This window comes from Agrilus planipennis, unplaced genomic scaffold (assembly GCF_000699045.2).
Source record: "Agrilus planipennis isolate EAB-ADULT unplaced genomic scaffold, Apla_2.0 scaffold201, whole genome shotgun sequence".
NCBI classification, from domain to species: Eukaryota; Metazoa; Arthropoda; class Insecta; order Coleoptera; family Buprestidae; genus Agrilus; species Agrilus planipennis.
This window is the reverse complement of record NW_020439103.1, coordinates 421,096-439,115: the sequence shown is the minus strand read 5'-3', so window position 1 is coordinate 439,115 and position 18,020 is coordinate 421,096. Positions and strand designations below refer to the sequence as shown.

At 36.0% G+C, this 18,020-nt stretch overlaps 1 protein-coding gene across 1 annotated transcript in view; it reads right to left on the bottom strand.

Moving 5' to 3' along the window:
* Positions 1-18,020, bottom strand: part of LOC108740608 (neurotrimin-like) — a 34,910-nt gene that overhangs the window by 11,614 nt on the left and 5,276 nt on the right. Inside the window, exons 2-4 of the mRNA XM_025977505.1 lie at positions 7,886-7,983; positions 7,594-7,801; positions 7,290-7,448 (exon numbers count right to left, since the gene is read on the bottom strand). Of these exons, the coding sequence (XP_025833290.1) occupies positions 7,290-7,448; positions 7,594-7,801; positions 7,886-7,983 (465 nt within the window). The remainder of the gene's footprint in view (positions 1-7,289; positions 7,449-7,593; positions 7,802-7,885; positions 7,984-18,020) is intronic.

The following is an 18,020-nucleotide window of genomic DNA, read 5'->3' as shown; positions in this document are numbered from 1 at the left end:
CGTATTATATCCATCTAATACAGCCGTTGTCCTCTCACCGCCGCCGCCAGCCTTTCTCTTCCTCCGGCGTTGCCGCCTCTCACCACGCGATATACCGTCTACCCCCTCCACGTGGCCGTGACGCTTTTTCGTGAGAAAAAATTGGTAATACCTCTCGTCTATATAGAAATTTTACTTCAAAAGACTGTGATATTTTTATGTCGGTTTTTGGTGTTCTATTTTGAGCATTATCAGACTTTGTTATTGTCATACCATAATATGCGAAATTGCGGATCTTAGTATTGAATTATAATACATCTTACTTCATAAACAGCAAACGCTTACCGATTGGTTGTTAGAAGTTGTGCGAAGGTACGGACATACGTACCAACCCATATGTCAATGAAGCGGCATTTCGCATGGTGTATACATTGCGGTTTCAAGATCTACTCTTTTGCATGCGGTATAGTTACCCATTATAGAGAGAAACAAGTAGCTATTGAAACTTTAAAAACCTGAATTATGTATCCCTTCTGAGAAAAGTGCTTTCTTCTAATCGATTTTATTTGATAGAAACATATTTCCGTAATGGGTTAAGTTAAATTAAGTAGCAGTATCTCGTCGATCAGACGTAGGTACTTCTCGTAAGTGCGCGTCAATTTTTCAAGGAATATAAAAGGAGTGTAAGGTAAACGATAGTTTAATCGTTAGCTTATGCTTTCAGAGGGTTTAAAGTTGCATGAAAGCTTCGACGTAAAACTTGTCGAGGTACCAATTTTTTATGATCTGACTGCCACCGTCCTTCGTAACATACGTTATTTATTTACAACCCGTTGCTTTGTGTGTGCGCTATGACTTGCAGTAGGTGTGTGACAAATCTGTCACACGTCCATTTGCCTAATTAACCTAATGCATTATAATTTACTAAGTGAATTACACAGTTCATTGCTCAGTAGTAGTAGTTTATGCAAAAACTTCGGAGTCGTGGTTTATGAAAGCATTATTAAGCCTGTTAGAAAACTTTAGGAAATGAATAATAAAGCCTGGACTCAACTTTTTGGGCGGCAATCCTTTAAATTTCTATTTTTCAATGTAGATATCGAAGATGTGATTAATATTAACCATGAAAATAGCGTGGATATATTTAAGAAGGTAAGGAGAATGGAAAGGAGAGGCAGAAGAGATACGAAGGACGTACTAAAAGCAGAATCAGGAGTCAGGAGGGGTTAACCTAGATACATTCCTGTTCATAACCCTAGACAAAAATTTCCAGTCTCTCTCCAGTCTCTCAGAGTCTTTCAGCGTCTCTGAGAGCGTCTCTCACAGTCTTTTACAGTCTCTCAGTTATTGCCTAGGTGTTTTTATGGATCTCTCACAGTCTCTGTATGAGAGACTCGAACGATAAAATTGTTAATTCAAAGATTCGAGTCTCTCACAGAGAGATTGAATAAATAAAACTGAGAAATTGAGAGACTCGAGTCTCTCGTAGACAGACTGGAATCTCTGAAATATGTTGAACTTAAAAATTGTAACCACGTCTATCGAGACACCACTTATTGAGAGATTCGAGTCTCTCGTTCAGAAATTCGAGTCTCTCGTTCAGAGACGGGATACGAAATGAGGATCTCTCTATGAACGACTCGAGTCTCTCGTTCAGAGACGCTAAACAGTTTTCGTGACAGTCTCTCGACAGTCTCTCTCAGCGACACCAGAGAGACTCTATGAGAGACGGAGACTCGAGTCTCGCTTTCAGAAACTCTGAGAGACTGAACATTTTTATCTCGGAAATGATATACAATAAGTAAATACATGTAAATTGTAATATGTACATGTAATATTCTTAAAGTGTTGAGAGCACCTACGCCAAGATTCGATCTCACATTATTTATGTTTTTGTCGGTGGCTCCTTCTTTTGACGTTGCTGAATTGACTTTTATAGATAAGTAAATGTTTTGCCTTAAAAGGTAAAAGTTCCGTAGTCATGTCGTATATAATAAGAAAAATCATATCAGGGTTGAAATGTCCTCAAGCTGATATGACCCAGTTTCGTAGCCAATATCTAGTTTTCTGAATCCTTATTGATCCCTACATGTTTATTTTCAAAAATTTGCTTCACAAAATCGGCACTGGGTTTAAAATGAATTCATAAATCCTAGATGCTTTTCAAAAAAAAATTTTTCAGGCTGCACCTAGTCGTACTTATTGTATGATACAATTATGCAGTATTGATTTTACAGTTTTGATATTATCAAGTTATTACTATGACAAAATACTATTTATTATGTCTATGTAGTTGTTTGAAAAGCGCGCTGTTAGATGACAGCATGGGTCTTACAGTATATAAAATTATTTATAACGTGCTATTATCGATAAAGAATAAAGACAGCGGGTTTTAGAAGGCACAGGGATAATAAATGTGCTCGCTATAAGACTTAAACAAAAGTATCTGTTAGATGGCAGCATCCGCTCTATAAAAGTTACAAAATTGTCTGAGAAGCCCATTACAATCATAACTTAATTACGCATAAAGAGAGAGAGGAAGTATTTGAACAGCAAAGGATAGAAATAGCTTTAATAGATAATAAGGATACGTAATAAATCGACGATTTTCAGCAGTAACAACGTAAACGTGTATGAACTGTGTGATGTTCTGAATAAATGTAATGGTATTTATATACATATATATCTGATGAGCTTAACATTTGGTGAAAAATGTTTTAAAAATTATTTAATGCAACTAAGTTTGTAATATGACTCATCGAAAATTGCTAAAAACAAAGTTTTAAGTAATCCGAAAGGTGTTAGGTGCACCCTCAGTAAGGATCGTCGAATTCCAGAATACTGAGCAATTATTAGGAACCAGGATTCCCACAAACGTTGCCTGTTAGGTACCTGATGAGCATCAACATAATAAAGGTAGGGTTTTAACTGATTCTTACTTTTAATCATTTAATTATAGGATAGAAGAGGATTTTTGATTATTGATCTAATTAATATATATTTATTAAAAAGATGTTTAATAAATTATTTCAATTGAGTTTTAGTTTCGAAAATTGATGTTCACATGAAGATGAGGTTTTTTTTTATTACGTTTCACTATAATTTATGTGAGCGATATAATTTTCATCTTGTGAAGAAAGTAGTGTTATCACGTACCTACACGGAGAAAATGAGAAAGGAAAATTTACTTAAATATTAAAACGATATTTACTGTTTATCCCACTAGCCAAATTACAATTTGGACCCGAATTTGTAAAAATACTAGGTATTTTAGTTGATATTACAAATTTAATTGTAATAATTAAGAAACTTGAAATAATTTTCTAAATAAACATGTTAAAATTCAGATTATTACAAGTTACCTAATAAATTCTATTATTTCTACGGCAAATTCACTCATCTACAATCGAAATTTGTAATTTTTGCGTTGTCATAAAAATTTAGTTTTCTCCGTGTATGTACTTTATCTACACCTAATACGGCTTTTGACTTTTTGTTCTACCTACACTGTTTTCATTTACAAATCCATTGCGTTCAATCGTATCTTAGAGACCATTATTTTCCGGTTTGTCAGTTAAAAGTAAAACCCGTCAGAAGCACTGTGTCAGCTAAACCGAAATATACGATTTTTTACACAAGGGAATATTTAAAAGAGCTTTTAGAGGCAGGCAAAATAAAATCTGTATCACAGCTTCTTTTGTGAGAAAATATTTAACAATATTACTAAACATGAAATACACATTGCCTCGAAAGTTATTTGTTATTGTCTTTTTTTTACGTATTTTATATCGACAGGCAATTTATCAGAAATTTATGTTTTACTTATCGTTGGATTCGTAAAATTCGTAGGGAGAAGACTTCATGTTACTTCTTAAGTCGAATAATATATTTTTGATAATAAATTCATGTACTAAACTAACAAACCTAACCTCCCTGAAAAAAACTCAAAAATAAAAGCTTTGATTTGATACCAATATTGCAGTATTAATTATCAAGACTCGCTAATTAGGTAATCTTATTTTAAACACAGTTATTATCCCGAGATAAAAATGATTAGCCACTCAGAGTCTTTGTAAGTGCGACTCGAGTCTCCGACTCTCTCTGGTGTCGCTGAGAGAGACTGCCCGAATCTTCATTGTACTGTGATTCCGGCCGTGAAAGCCTTTGTTCTCATACTGTCAAAAAAACTGTTTAGCGTCTCTGAACGAGAGACTCGAGGCGATCATAGAGAGATCCTCATTTTGTATCCAGTCCCTGAACGAGTGACTCGAATCTCTGAACGAGAGACTCGAATCTCTCAATAAGTGGTGTCTCGATAGACGTGGTTACAATTTTTAAGTTCAACATATTTCATAGATTCCAGTCTTTCTACGAGAGACTCGAGTCTCTCAATTTTTCAGTTTTATTTATTCAATCTCTCTGTGAGAGACACGATTCTCTGAATTAACAATTTTATCGTTCGAGTCTCTCATACAGAGACTGTGAGAGATCCATAAAAACATCTAGGTAATAACTGAGAGACTGTGAAAGACTGTGAGAGACGCTCTCAGAGACGCTGAAAGACTCTGAGAGACTGGAGACAGACTGAAAATTTTGTCTAGGGATACGAATAGTGTTGATACAAAAATAAATAATTTAGTCGCAAAAGGCGCTTCGAAACAACAAATTTTGTTATCATCTTCAGGGATTTAATTACTTTTGCTTAGCTGTATTAGTACCTACATGTAGTAGAGACATAACACTATATAGCCAAGGATTTATATTATATTTGAATGTTTCCATTCATAGACGCTACGAAATGAGTCCGATTCAGCGAATGATTTGGCAATACGGTTATCGGCAAATCTTAACGAGATTTCTAAATAACGTCTGGTGCGATTCTAAGACGTTAACACCTCACGTTAACCCCAAACGATAAGGCTTGATGGGGGCGGAAATAAAATTGACGCAGAAAGAAGGCGGACTTTGAAGATTTCGAAAAGAAGAAAGTAATAAACCAATACTTTCAATGTAGGTGTGCTTGCAGCTATTTAAAAAAGAAAAAATGCGAAGGGTTTTTAATTGGATAGGATTAAATGATGATAAGAAGTGATTAATATAATTACCTAAATATTTTTTTTGTCATTTCTTAAATTTTTAATGAAATTATGTTCTTTAAAATAGATAGGAACAATACCTTTTAAGTTTTAAGAATGTATTTACCGTTAATTTCATATAAAATTTTCTAATTTGACCTTTTTATAGGTTATGTTGAACATGATCTCTCCATTTTGATGGTTTCTTTTAGCTTGTCTTTCTATTGCCGCCGTTTCGGGTACAGGTTTACCAAAATTTAACTATAGATAATACGCTCCCCAAGGGATTTTGCATATGTGTAAAAATAGATTTAAATATTTAGCTTTCTAATTATAGATGGAGCTATCTTCGATAGGTACGACGTCAATTCCTATAAGATGACATGGGTTCACATAAACTGAATATATAATGACCTCTTGTTAATTAGATGAATGTATAATTCACCCATTCGATTATCTAGCAGGTACATACGTGAATGGATATGAACTGGTTGGCACACTGACCAGAAATCTCATCACTGGAAGGAAGCCACGATTTACATGGGGTAAAGGGTAAACTAATCAACGTAACACGTGTTCGGACTCCTTTTATGCTCCACTTCCGGCCGGTGGGGATAGACATGGCGGTGAATAACGCAAACCGTCATGTTTGCTAAATCGACCATTTCATTTGATTTCAGCACCGATGGTTTTCATATCGTCAGCAATACGTTGTTATTAGGGGTTGTTCATAAAATACATTAGCAAAAAAGGCAAAAATTATTCAATACGATATAAAGTTATTCTCATTGCTATTTTAATCACAAAAAATCGTTTATAGGGGTGGGAGTAGCTTTTGTGACGTAATATTTGTCAGGGGGGTCGCTAAAAGTGTGACTTAGTCTGACGAAAGGGGAAGGGGGGGTCCAAAAAGGTTATATTCTGAGTGAATTTGCTATAATAAAATAAACAGTAATATTTTCTTTAGCCACCAAGTTTTGAGTTGAAGCATTAATAAATTTGAGTTTCCTTTTATAATTTTAGACTCCCGTGTTTGTAGTGGGAAAATAAAACTAGACATTGAAATAATTACAACTTGAAGAGAGAGAGATTCGGATCGAACTGCCTAAATCATGAAAAAAAAAGTCTTCAGAAAAAACGTGAAGGAGGAACTAATAGTTGGTTGAAGAAAGTAGGGTACTAATAGGGTAGTAATGAGATTGGAAAGTTTCGAAGTTAAGAAATACCTACTGAGGAACAGAATGTAGTCCAAAATCACCGAAGAAAACCCATCGTAAAATTATAATTAAGAAAAATTACTGAGAAGAAGTCACAAAGTTTTCGCATTTTAAGCAAGGTGTACTGAAAATACCAGATGCGTCCTAGATTTTATTTACATTGATTTTCATTAGTGAGTATTAAATGCAACTCATCAAAATTTATCGATTATTGATTATGAATTTATTTCCTAGTGATAACTGTGAACCCAGATCGATCGTTACATCCGATGCTAAACGATTTTATTTTTTATGAGATAGATTTCATATACAATACTTAAATTATTATTCTTACTATTATTTTTGTACTCCATATCATAATAGCACATAAATAACACTCCAGTATTTTCGATCTACATATAATTCGTAAACTAAATGACAAAGTAACAAAGTAGATTCAATTTTAGTTTGTTTTTCAATAGAAATGTTAAATGAAAACAACCATCTGTACATCTGATCGTATTGTTCACACTTGCACACAACCAGAACAATAAAGTAGAACATCATAGTGTGCAGGAACGAATAGAGAGAGTACCCATAGGGATTTTCCCTGGTTTAAAATCATAAATCATGGAAACAAAATATTGAAGTTGTATGAAAAGCATAACACATGCTGATATCACACGAAACCGTTCACCCATTGGACGCAGCGAGTGCTTTGTTTTTTGTTTAGCTGCCTTCATGGCCTGCCGCGATGCTTTTCTCTAATAAAAAAAATAAAGAATACAAAGGCTTTTAAAGCTTCGGAAACCCGGAACAATGCCATTTTTAAGACCTAGATTATTCTTCCATGTATTCCAGTAGAACGCCTAATGAATCTGCAGCGTGACAAAATCACCTTTTATACTTTTATTTGTTTTAAAATTCTCACATAATTTAATTTCTTTTAAATCTAAATAATTGTTGAAGAGCATTACAAATTGGTTTCCTCTATTGTGTTTAATAATTCCTGTTAAAAAATAGTAGTTAACTGACATACCTTCGTTTCCATTCCCCAATGATATGGGTTCACCCCCTTCCCTCCTCCATGTTATTGCAGGATCCGGGGATCCCCTTGCTGCACATTTGAAAGTAATATTTGAACCTTCATGTACCGTAAGATCGGCGCTTGTGGGAGAATCGAGAATGTCAGGAGGAACTAGAAAGAAAACAATAAAATAATGAACCATTAAAACAATCGAACAATACATAAAACAACGAAACATTGAAATAATGAAATCTGAGGTGACCTGATTAGTTTTCTCATTACAAATGTTTGGTTAGAATGATTGAATTTAACTTACCAACGACATCCAAGAACCCAACTTGACTCTTCATAGGATCTGTGTTTATTTGACACATGTACCATCCCCTGTCTGACTCCTTTACGTTTCGGATATGCAAGTACCACGTCTTTTGTTCACTATGCGTTACACCTATTCTATTATTTTTCGTTATAACGTGCACATGGATTGTTAGGATCGTTTGTGTGTCGACACGTAACCATGCCACCTGGAAATTATATTTTAACAATATACTATCTGTTTTTCCTAAAAATTGGATTGTTTTCTCTTGTAAATAATATAAAATACTTACTTTGTAAATAGAAAGGTTATCCACGGAGCATTTGAGCATTGCGTCTCTTCCTACAGGAACTGTTACATTTGATATTGGACCATTAAATCGGGGACCGCCTGCAATAAAAAGTATTATCTTAACAATAAAATAGTACATAATTAGAATATATCTGCTAGATTAGGCGAGTCCACACCGACGCGAGACCGAGTGCTAATTATATTTTTCCATCATAGTTAGTTTTTTTACCAAAAATGAGATGCAATCTTTTGAATTACCTATATTTATAACTTATCTACAAAATCATTTTCTTTATTGTATTTTCGCTTATACAAAACTTTTATAAACAACAACCGATAAATCAGTTGGTTCGTCTTTCTCAGTTACTTTATAAATAACGAGAACGGAAACTGTGGTTGTACCTACAGGAATGATTAAAGGCATAAAGGAATGAATGAGGGGACTGGAAGGAAGCAGGACTTAGTTACCGAAATTACTATTTCATTTCGAAGTTAGATACAAAATACGTTCCTTGGTGGACGGAAGTAATCACGTAATCACCTCTGAAATTGATCCTGTCAGTTTTCCTTGAGGGAGATAAGGGTGAGAGAAGTGGATATAGTTGGGACGATCAAAATTGGCATACTTAGTCCTCAATAAGTTATCTGTGAGAATGGACGTATCTTCTTTCTTGTTTCCACTTGGGACTGTAGCTCTTCTCAACTCAGGAAATGCTTCATGAGTAGTGCAGACAAAGTGAAAAGGGATATACTTCGTTTACTCTAGCGATGTGCCCCTTCCAATGTCTTGGATGCGCGCTGGCAAAATCGTAGGTCATTATACTCTCGTCTCTTGTTCATTAAACATACTTTTTCATACAGTACCTGCCAAAAGTTTTATTCAATCATGAATAGTAGTGCGAGTCGAAAACAAGCATTAAAGTCTTTAATATGTCTTCAAATAAAAATAAACATCTCGTTGATATTTTCAGTAGTAAATGGTACCAATAACAGCACATTTGAGCAATGCAATTGTAGTGGATAAAATGGTCAATTTTTTCGTGCAGTACTGTACGCATTATACGCTCCTCACCAGTTAAGAGTTTGGCCGAGAGTTGTCTCCTTTCTTTTCTGGCCTAGTGCTATTCTTTTCTATTTTGCGCCCGTCAGACTGAAGATCATATCGCTAGAGAAACTAAACGAAGTATAGCTGAATAATAGTAAGCGGTAAAGCGACTATAGGTTGCTTAGGTTCACAAAAGATCAGCCAACTGCCTGGTTGGAATTATATGTTTAAACAAGCGTTTTTGCTTTCAACTGAATCAAGGTAAAAGGTGTTTGGGTGTTTCATTCCCACCAGCCACTAATGCTGGTGGGCGGGTAGCCCCTCCGAACTATGCCAGAAGGTAGGACGGAAGGCCCTCTTCAGCCTTTTTTCAGGAATTGTGGGAATGGGTAGGTGAGAGGAAGAGAATGAAAGATTATCTGTGGAATATTACTGCCCCACCATTCGCCTAAGTGATTGAAGGAAACCACAGGAAGAAAATACAACATCAGTTCACCTACTGGCCGCGAAAGCCTATAGGTACTAATATTTCTTGGTAGTGTTAGATTGTCTCTGAATTATTCGTGCCGAACTCTGAAACCGTTATTACGTGAATATGCGAACAACTACGTAACAAATTGTTGTAAACCACTCTAACAAAGTAGGAGCTTCGAAGTAAAATAATGAAAGCAAACAGGATAAACTATTTTTCAGCTAACGTACATGTACGTGCAGATAATAATATGCATGTATTTTACAAACAGCAGCTTGAACATCGAAATTTAATTAGTGTTAATATTATCAAAATATTGTTATGGCAATTTGTAACAGCGCCATCTGTATAAAGACCTCTGTACTAGTTACTTTGCAATAAAAGCTGTAACAGCCACGCGCTCAGCCTCACTCTAGAACACAAAAATACGTGTTTCATTTCAATTAGTTTACTAATTGGTTCATTAAAACAGTTGAGTTAACTAGCTCCTGCATGAAGATACGCGAAATTTTATAAGCGTAGAAACTATTTTATCAAATATAACAGCAGCTCACTACTATTAGTAGGTATGTGGTAGAAGTACTATTAATTTGAAATCATTTTTTCGATTTTTTATTTACTCACTACAAACTACAATTACAATTAATGAGGGAAAAATTGTTTTTGTTGTCACACCCCTGCCGGGAGTCGAACCCGGGACCTTTGGCTTTACGCACCAATGTTCTGACCACTAAACTACGAGAGGTGACAACAGCAACCAGAACATTGGTGCGTAAAGCCAAAGGTCCCGGGTTCGATTCCCGGCGGGGGTGTGACAACAGCAACAATTTTTTCTTCATTAATTTGAGGTAGTTTGTAGAGGGTAAATAAAAAATCGAAAAAATGATCTTAAATTAATATTGCATATTAATCCACTATTAAGTAACTAACAAAGTAATAGGATGTGGAAGGAGGTACGAACATATTGAACCGCCCCTACCTTCAACCCTAAATAACTATAGATGAATGTGGAGTTCGCAGGTTTGTCTTTTCTGCAACCTGGAAATTATGTTTTCGGGCTTGTCATAATATAATTAGCTTGATTATTATCGAAAACTAGAACTGTCGAGCACTATATGTACAAATGAGAACTACGTAAAATCGTCGAGTTTCATTAATCATCGAATATCTACTATTTGGCTCCAACAATATTGTCAAGTACTTAATGTAGGTACCACTGCGAACTAGACGAACTATTGAGAACTACAAAGAATCGTCAGGTAGGCATTAAAGGTTCGTTGAGTCCCAAAAATCATCGAGTATCTGCTATTTGGTTCTAGTCATAGTAGAGTACTGGAGGCCCTATTGACAACAAGAACTGTCGAGCAGGAGATGTAATACTGATGGGCATTACGTAGAATTAACGATTTTTAGAGATGTTATTGGTTTCTAAGGATCGTTGAATACTGAAGGCCACTGGAAACAGTCGAGTGTTGGTTGGTTCCAATAATGATTTGAGCAGTAGAGGTATTAAGGAGAAATACGTCGAGTCATGGAATATGGAGATGCTTTGAGTTCCAAAAATGTTAGAGTTGATTGATTAAGACACTACTGCGAATAACAGTCGAGTATTAAACATACATTCTACAAATTAATGAGAACTATTGAGTTCTAAGAATACTTGAATTGGTAAAGAATACTCGTATGCACGTGACCTACGTAGCTGTCATTTAAGGAGAGTAGTAACAATATAAATTCGAGTGACTCTTTTTCTATGATGCTGTAAATTCTTGTCGTGAGTTTGCGGCCAGGAAGTCGAAGAGTTATTGCCAGTATACGCGATAAGCTAACATATTGCAGAGTTCTAAATGTAATTTCCGGCTTAAGTGTAAAGTAGCCGTTCTCACAATTGTCCATAATTTTTGGCTTCACTTGGAGCATTCTTCCGGATCTGTGCTCCTATTAATCACTATAAGTAGCAGGTTAAATCTTCGGCTCACGAACTCCATCTTTTCCACCAACCAGCGTCTTTATCCAATTGCGCCTTGTGTGCGCTTTCAATTAAATTTTCCAACGGACCTCTTCTTAGGCTTCTTTTTCATCCGTTACCACGAGCACCGTCAAGACGTAATCTTTTTAAAATATCTCTTCGACGAATTTCCTTCCTCATCCGAACTTATTCAGCATTAATTTACCTAAAGGCTCGAACCTGTAATAATTGTGAAATTAAACCGAATAAAACCGAGATTGGATTTATCTTGGTCCAGTGACGTCAAACATTCGCCATGCTTTCTTTCGGCTTTCCTATCAACTGCAGCTTCATACAAAACGAAAGCAAAAATTCTACGTTTTCTACAGCGGTAATGGAAATGGAGTAATTAAGGCCATTAGTGAAGCGGCACATTTCTATAATTTTAATGTTCTTTTAAACATTATTTTAGAGAACTATCTCTTTGACCAATATAAAATAAACCACGAAGGTATTACTGATATTTTTATCTTGGAGCGCCTTTTGTTTTTTCATTTATCTTTGGCGGATTTTCTCCAGAGGGTCATAACTGGTGACGAATTATGGGTTTATGGTTATGACGTGGAAACCAAAGTTGAGTCATCCCAATGGAAGCTGCCGCACGAGCCAAAACCAAAAAAAGCGCGTCTAATGTAAAGGTTTTGTTCACAGTTTTCTTCAATTGCAGGAGGGTGGTGCATCATGACTTCTTGCCACAGGGTAGAAAGGTCAATAAGGAATATTACCTGCAAGTTATACGCAATTTGCGTGAAGCAATCCGTTAGAAACGCCCGGATTTGTGGAAGAACAAAAATTGGCTTTTGCACCATGATAACGCCCTAGCTCACACATCGTTGCTTGTGCGCGAACTTTTAGCCAAAAACAACACAATAATAATGCCGCAGCCACCGTATATCTCAGCCCTCACCCCCCTGTGACTTTTTCTTGTTCCTAAAAATGAAAAGGCCCATGGAAGGACAACGCTACGCTACGATTGAGGAGATGAAGACGGTATCGAAGGAGGAGCTCAACAAGACCACAAATGTTGACACAAGTACTTATATGATATCATGTGAGGATTACTTTGAAGAGGACAAAATAGATAAATTAATGAATAAATAAATCATTTTTAAAAAAACGCAAAATTCGCGATGCTTTTTGAACAGACTTCGTATCTTTCGTAGTTGGCATGATAGGATCAGAAGTTTAGATGAGCCTTAACAGATATTAATTATTAAGTCTATAGTTATGTCGTTAAATGTAATAGAAACCTCAACGTGTAATGTTATTATTTGTACTTGGATGATTTTATCCGAGATTAACGCAAATGGTTGAGGATTTTGTCGGTTAATAAATGTCTGACACAGGGCTGCCTTATACATTTCAACTTCATTACAGTGTACAGATTGCTGTCTTGACCAGTAATTTAATTATTAAATCCTCAAGCGACTGACCATCGGGCTGCTTCTAACTCTAATAATAGGCAAACCTGACATGTGGCGAGACTACCTAACAGCTTTGTATTAACCTGAAACGGGAAGACCGCAGGACCGGGTAGGTACTGTACTGATCGTGAGTCTAAGGAGGTGATGATTATTTAGTCGTTTATAGAGGACCGTGGTTGTAAATTAAAGTCGCACCGGGAGATCTAATTTAATAAGCAATATAGAACGCGGCATTAAAACTGATCTATACTCCCATTCCAGGAAGATTTACAAATTACGTCGACGTAAAACGCACCTAATAAAGTCAATCAACCAAAATTATTAGCAATCAACAAAGAAAAATTGCGATTGTTAATTTTTTTTGTATTCTATTTGCAATTTTCGTTTGTAAATAATGTGTTCCTTATTAAGATAAAGAGCCGAATAAAACTTTCAGCAAATACAGGGTGTTTTGAAATAAGTAGTAAACTTATAGGAGGTGATAGGGCACTATTAAACAACAAAATAGATGACAATCGCTAGGAGCTAGGTCAGGACTGTAGGGTGGATGAGTCAATATTTCTAAGCCCACCTTCTCGAGATAAAAATGTTAGAGTCTCTTAGAGTCTGTAAAAGGGAGACTCGAGTCTCCATCTCTTATCGAGTCTCTCTGATGTCGCTGGGAGACACTGTCGAGAGACTGTCTAGAAAACTGAACCAGAGACTCGAGTCGCTCAAAGAGAGATCTTAATTTCGTATCCGGTCTTTGAACGAGAGACTCGAATCTCTCAATAAGTGGTGTCTCGATAGACATGGTTAAAGTTCAACATATTTCAGAGATCCCAGTCTTTCTACGAGAGACTCGAGTCTCTCAATTTTCAGTTTTATTCATTTAGTCTCTGAATCTCTGAATTAACAAATTTTATCCATAGAGATTCATAAAAACACCTAGGCAATAACTGGGAGACTGTGAAAGACTGTGAGAGATGCTCTCAGAGACGATGAAAGACTCTGAGAGAATGGAGAGAGACTGAAACCGCAACACGGCTCTTGTGAACAGGTGGGTTGTCGTAGAGACCGTTGGTCAACTTTCCTCCTCTTTTTTCTTTGACTGCTTCCTTTAACCGCTTTAGGATTGAAGCACAGTATTCTCCGGTTATGGAGACACATTTATCTTTATAATCGATCAACAGGATCCCTTCTTCACTACAGAGGTTCAAAAATGCGCGAGGACACTCCACGCGCTATTGTTTTTGAGGAGGAGTGAGCATTCTCGGCACTGACCTTAGTCATGCCAAGATGATGGTGAAGCTGTTTCTTCTTAAGTCGGGCATGTTCCAGTATTAATTTTTAGACTTTTTGAATGATTTTCGGAGTGGTCACCTAGATCGGTCGGCCTGGCCGTTGAGTCCGTGCCTTTCTTAAAGAGCGTATGCCACTTAGTCCCATATAAACAAATGACATCTCTTTCAGTATGGTTTGAACTGATTTTCCTTGCTTGGCAAGGAATTTTATAACAGCGCAGTACAGTTAATGAGCTTAAAATTGGCATTCACTTGAAAGCTATCGATCAAGGAGCTCCACTGATTGTTAAGTAAAGAAATTACACAAGTTTTTAAACTAGAAACGAATTCAACAAGTAAATATTCCTTAGAATTCTAAAAAGTCTACCGTATATTTGCTACCTCGATTTGGTTTATTGAAAGGCTGCCGGTAATATGAATAGATCAATATCCCTTAATTTATTCAAAAACCAATCTGTAGTTTTTCAAGTAAATATTGTACGAATGGTCCAATTAAATTGTCATCAATGAATAACAAAAATAAACAGTCTGCAATCTACGAATTGGCTTTTATGTGATTGGTTTTCAAATTAATCCTTTTTATAAGCCTTCACCGAGTCGTAGTTAGCATTTGATGTAACACACAAACACACACGTTACGTTTTCATGCTCGCTACAGGAGCTTAAAACGTACGATCCTCCATCTATTACAACAACATGGAAATGACGTTGAATAGATTGTAGTTGAATAGTTGATTTAAACGTCGTAGTTGACGTTGGTTTGTTTGCACATATAGTAGAAACGCATTTGCTTATCGTTAGTGTACGTTGATGATGTTCAATCGTTGAATGGATTTCAATAATCGATCTTCATAAACACAGATTGAAAAATTCTTGTTCGGCAAAAATATCTATAGAAGCGGAAAAGCTTACTGTTATGATCATTATCATAGGGGTCGTTAGTTCTAAGATTGGTTTGACACGCACCTCCACTCTTCCTATTCTTGACAATGCAAGAAAATACCACAAATGACGCGGTAAACGCCTAATTAGATCTGGCAATTTCGACAGAATACAGACCACTTGGAATTATTTTATTCGACTATGGTAACGTGTCATAAATTTAAATAGACCTTGTTGGAGCATACGTAATCCTAAAATGTAGCATCGTACTACAGATGGCGTTTACCGCGTCATTTGTGGTATTTTCTAAAACGCGCTGTTAAGACAGCAGGTAAAAGTTAGTCTGTATTCTGTTGGAGCTGTCTGCGACGCGCTGATGAGATCCAAAAAGATCGAAATCGCGATCCGCGTCTGGCAGTTTTAATGCAACATAATTTTTGTTAGCACTGGGGCAATTGTCCAATCTATTTACTTCTTCTGGAGGGTTGTTCTGTTTAAAATCCATTTTTTGACTATCGTTCATTTTTTCTTATTCTATGAACAGGTTATTTATTAATTCTTAATAATCTGAACTTTTTTGAAAAAGTACGTCAGTCTTAAGACTGATTGGACACGTACCTCCACTCCCTCCTATACTGTAGTGGTAATCTTCGCATTTCCCTTAAACTAGAACATCCCACATCCTTAACTATTTGCGAACAGTAATCTCGGCATGAAGGTCTAGTCAGAGACATATTAGAGGCAGAAACAGGAGTTAGGAGGGGTAGAAGTAGACCTAGGTTAGATTACTGGTTTGCAAATAGTTAAGGATATGGGTTTTTCTATGATGATGAATCTAATCTAGGTCTACTTTTACTCCCTTTCATTTCAACTTCAAGAAACGGTACTATATCGTTTCTGAATAAAATAAATTATTTGATGTTATTGATAGTAAAGTAGGTATTACAACAGTTTCCACATTTTGAAATAATAGTTTCGTTATAATTGTTATAAAGATGCAAACTTATATGTTTAGAAATGGGATATAACTACTTTAATGTAATATTGAAAGTGGATTAGCCTACCTTATTAATAATTGTAGAAATGGCAAGGAACTATCGCAGGGTAAGTGCATCTTCGTAATCTTGGATTCAACTCGCGACTCTCGACTTCTTGTCTTGATTGCCGTTATGATTCATTATAAATACCGATTTAAAGAGTTGCTAATTGACCTACTAACACAATAAGTAAGTAGATGTGAGCTTGCAGTTATAATTAAATAATTTTGATGTACCAACTTTGTACTCGTGCCCTAAATATGAATTTATAGGTTCTATGTAACTGAGTCAAACAAATTGTTTGACTGATTCATTAACTGGTGGTTCTAACTTCTTCAAACTGATCAGTTATTTAATTAAGATTCCTTTTAAATCAATACATCTCCATCTCAGCTATTCTGTTTCTTACTTGCCCTAGTAAAACTGTGACAACATTTACAAAATAATATTTTTCTAGGAATACTGAAAAGACATGGATGAGGCATTGTCAGTAAAAATTTGTGTGATAAATAACAGCACAATATATCGTCGGAAATAGAGAGAATGAGGGAATTTTCTCGCACGAAGGGGCATCATTTCAAATTAGAGAAATACCGAAGGCACGTAAAAGGGTTTCGAACCGTCTAGGTTTGCCATGAGATGCTATCTGATGAGAGGATGTTTACGCGAAGCCGCGAGAGAGAGAATAAGATGCGTCACTACCGAATCTACACATGCATTCCAATAAGATTGTCTGATTGAGACTCTCAAGATGGCGCTGAGTGCAATGAATAAAACATCAAGAGCTCGTAGGGAAATATTGANAATATAGTAACATAATAATATAACAATATAATAATAATCATAGCCATTTAAACAATCGCTAATTAACCTATTAACACAGTAGGTAAATAGGTATTAGCTTGCAGTTTTAAATAAATAATTTAGATGTACCAAATTTGTATCAGTGTCCTAAATAAGGATCTATGGATATTATGTAATATCTGGCATCTTTTCCCTCTTGGCAACGCTGATGCAAGAAAGTGTAAAATTGATTTTACTTAATATTAAACTGTGAAGGTGCCATTGTGAGATATTGTCTTGTACGGATTTTATTAAACGAAGCAGTAAATAACAATGAAAGGTCTGTCAGGTTAGGGAGTGACATTAAAAAATTGCGTTTCTTTGTCATTGGTTGGCATTATCGTCGCTTCTATTTTTATGAAAGTGTTTATCAATGACTGGAAAAGCATAAAAATAATGTCGTTAAGGCAAATGCACCGGCTTCCGTGCAAAAATATCACCGCGAGTCACGCCAGTCGTTACACCAAGATACCAGAGACATCGTAAAAATGTCATTAGTTAGTTGCCGAGTGGCGTTGCAGACGTCCGCAAATGAGCTGCAATTTCCCCTTCACTGTCAAAAATACACCGTCTGACTTTTATTGACCTCCGCCATTATTCCCTTTAGCTACAGGAGCATCTAATGCCCCCATAATGGAATGGCCAAATAACGTGAGCGTGTCTTTAAATAAACAAAGTAGTTCTTTAGTATCTTTAAGTTTCAGTTGCAGTTTCTTTACAAAAGAAAAAGTGAAACGAAACCCTAGTATAGAAAATATGCATCGGTTAATTCCCATCTTCGGTGCAATTGTCTAACTTTTTCAAGTCATTACGATTCGGGTTTATTCGACGTAACAATCCAATATATGATTAGAAATCAATCCTCCATTTATTTTATTGATCGCCTTCTGTACAAACAATAGAGCAGGTCATTTTAGACGTCCCTAGACAAAAATTTTCAGTCTCTCTCCAGTCTCTCAGAGTTTTTCTGAGTCTTTGAGCTACTCTGAGAGCGTCTCTCACAGTCTTTCACAGTCTCTCAGTTATTGCCTAGGTGTTTTTATGGATCTCTCACAGTCTCTGTATGAGAGACTCGAACGATAAAATTGTTAATTCAGAGATTCGAGTCTCTCACAGAGAGACTGAATGAATAAAACTGAAAA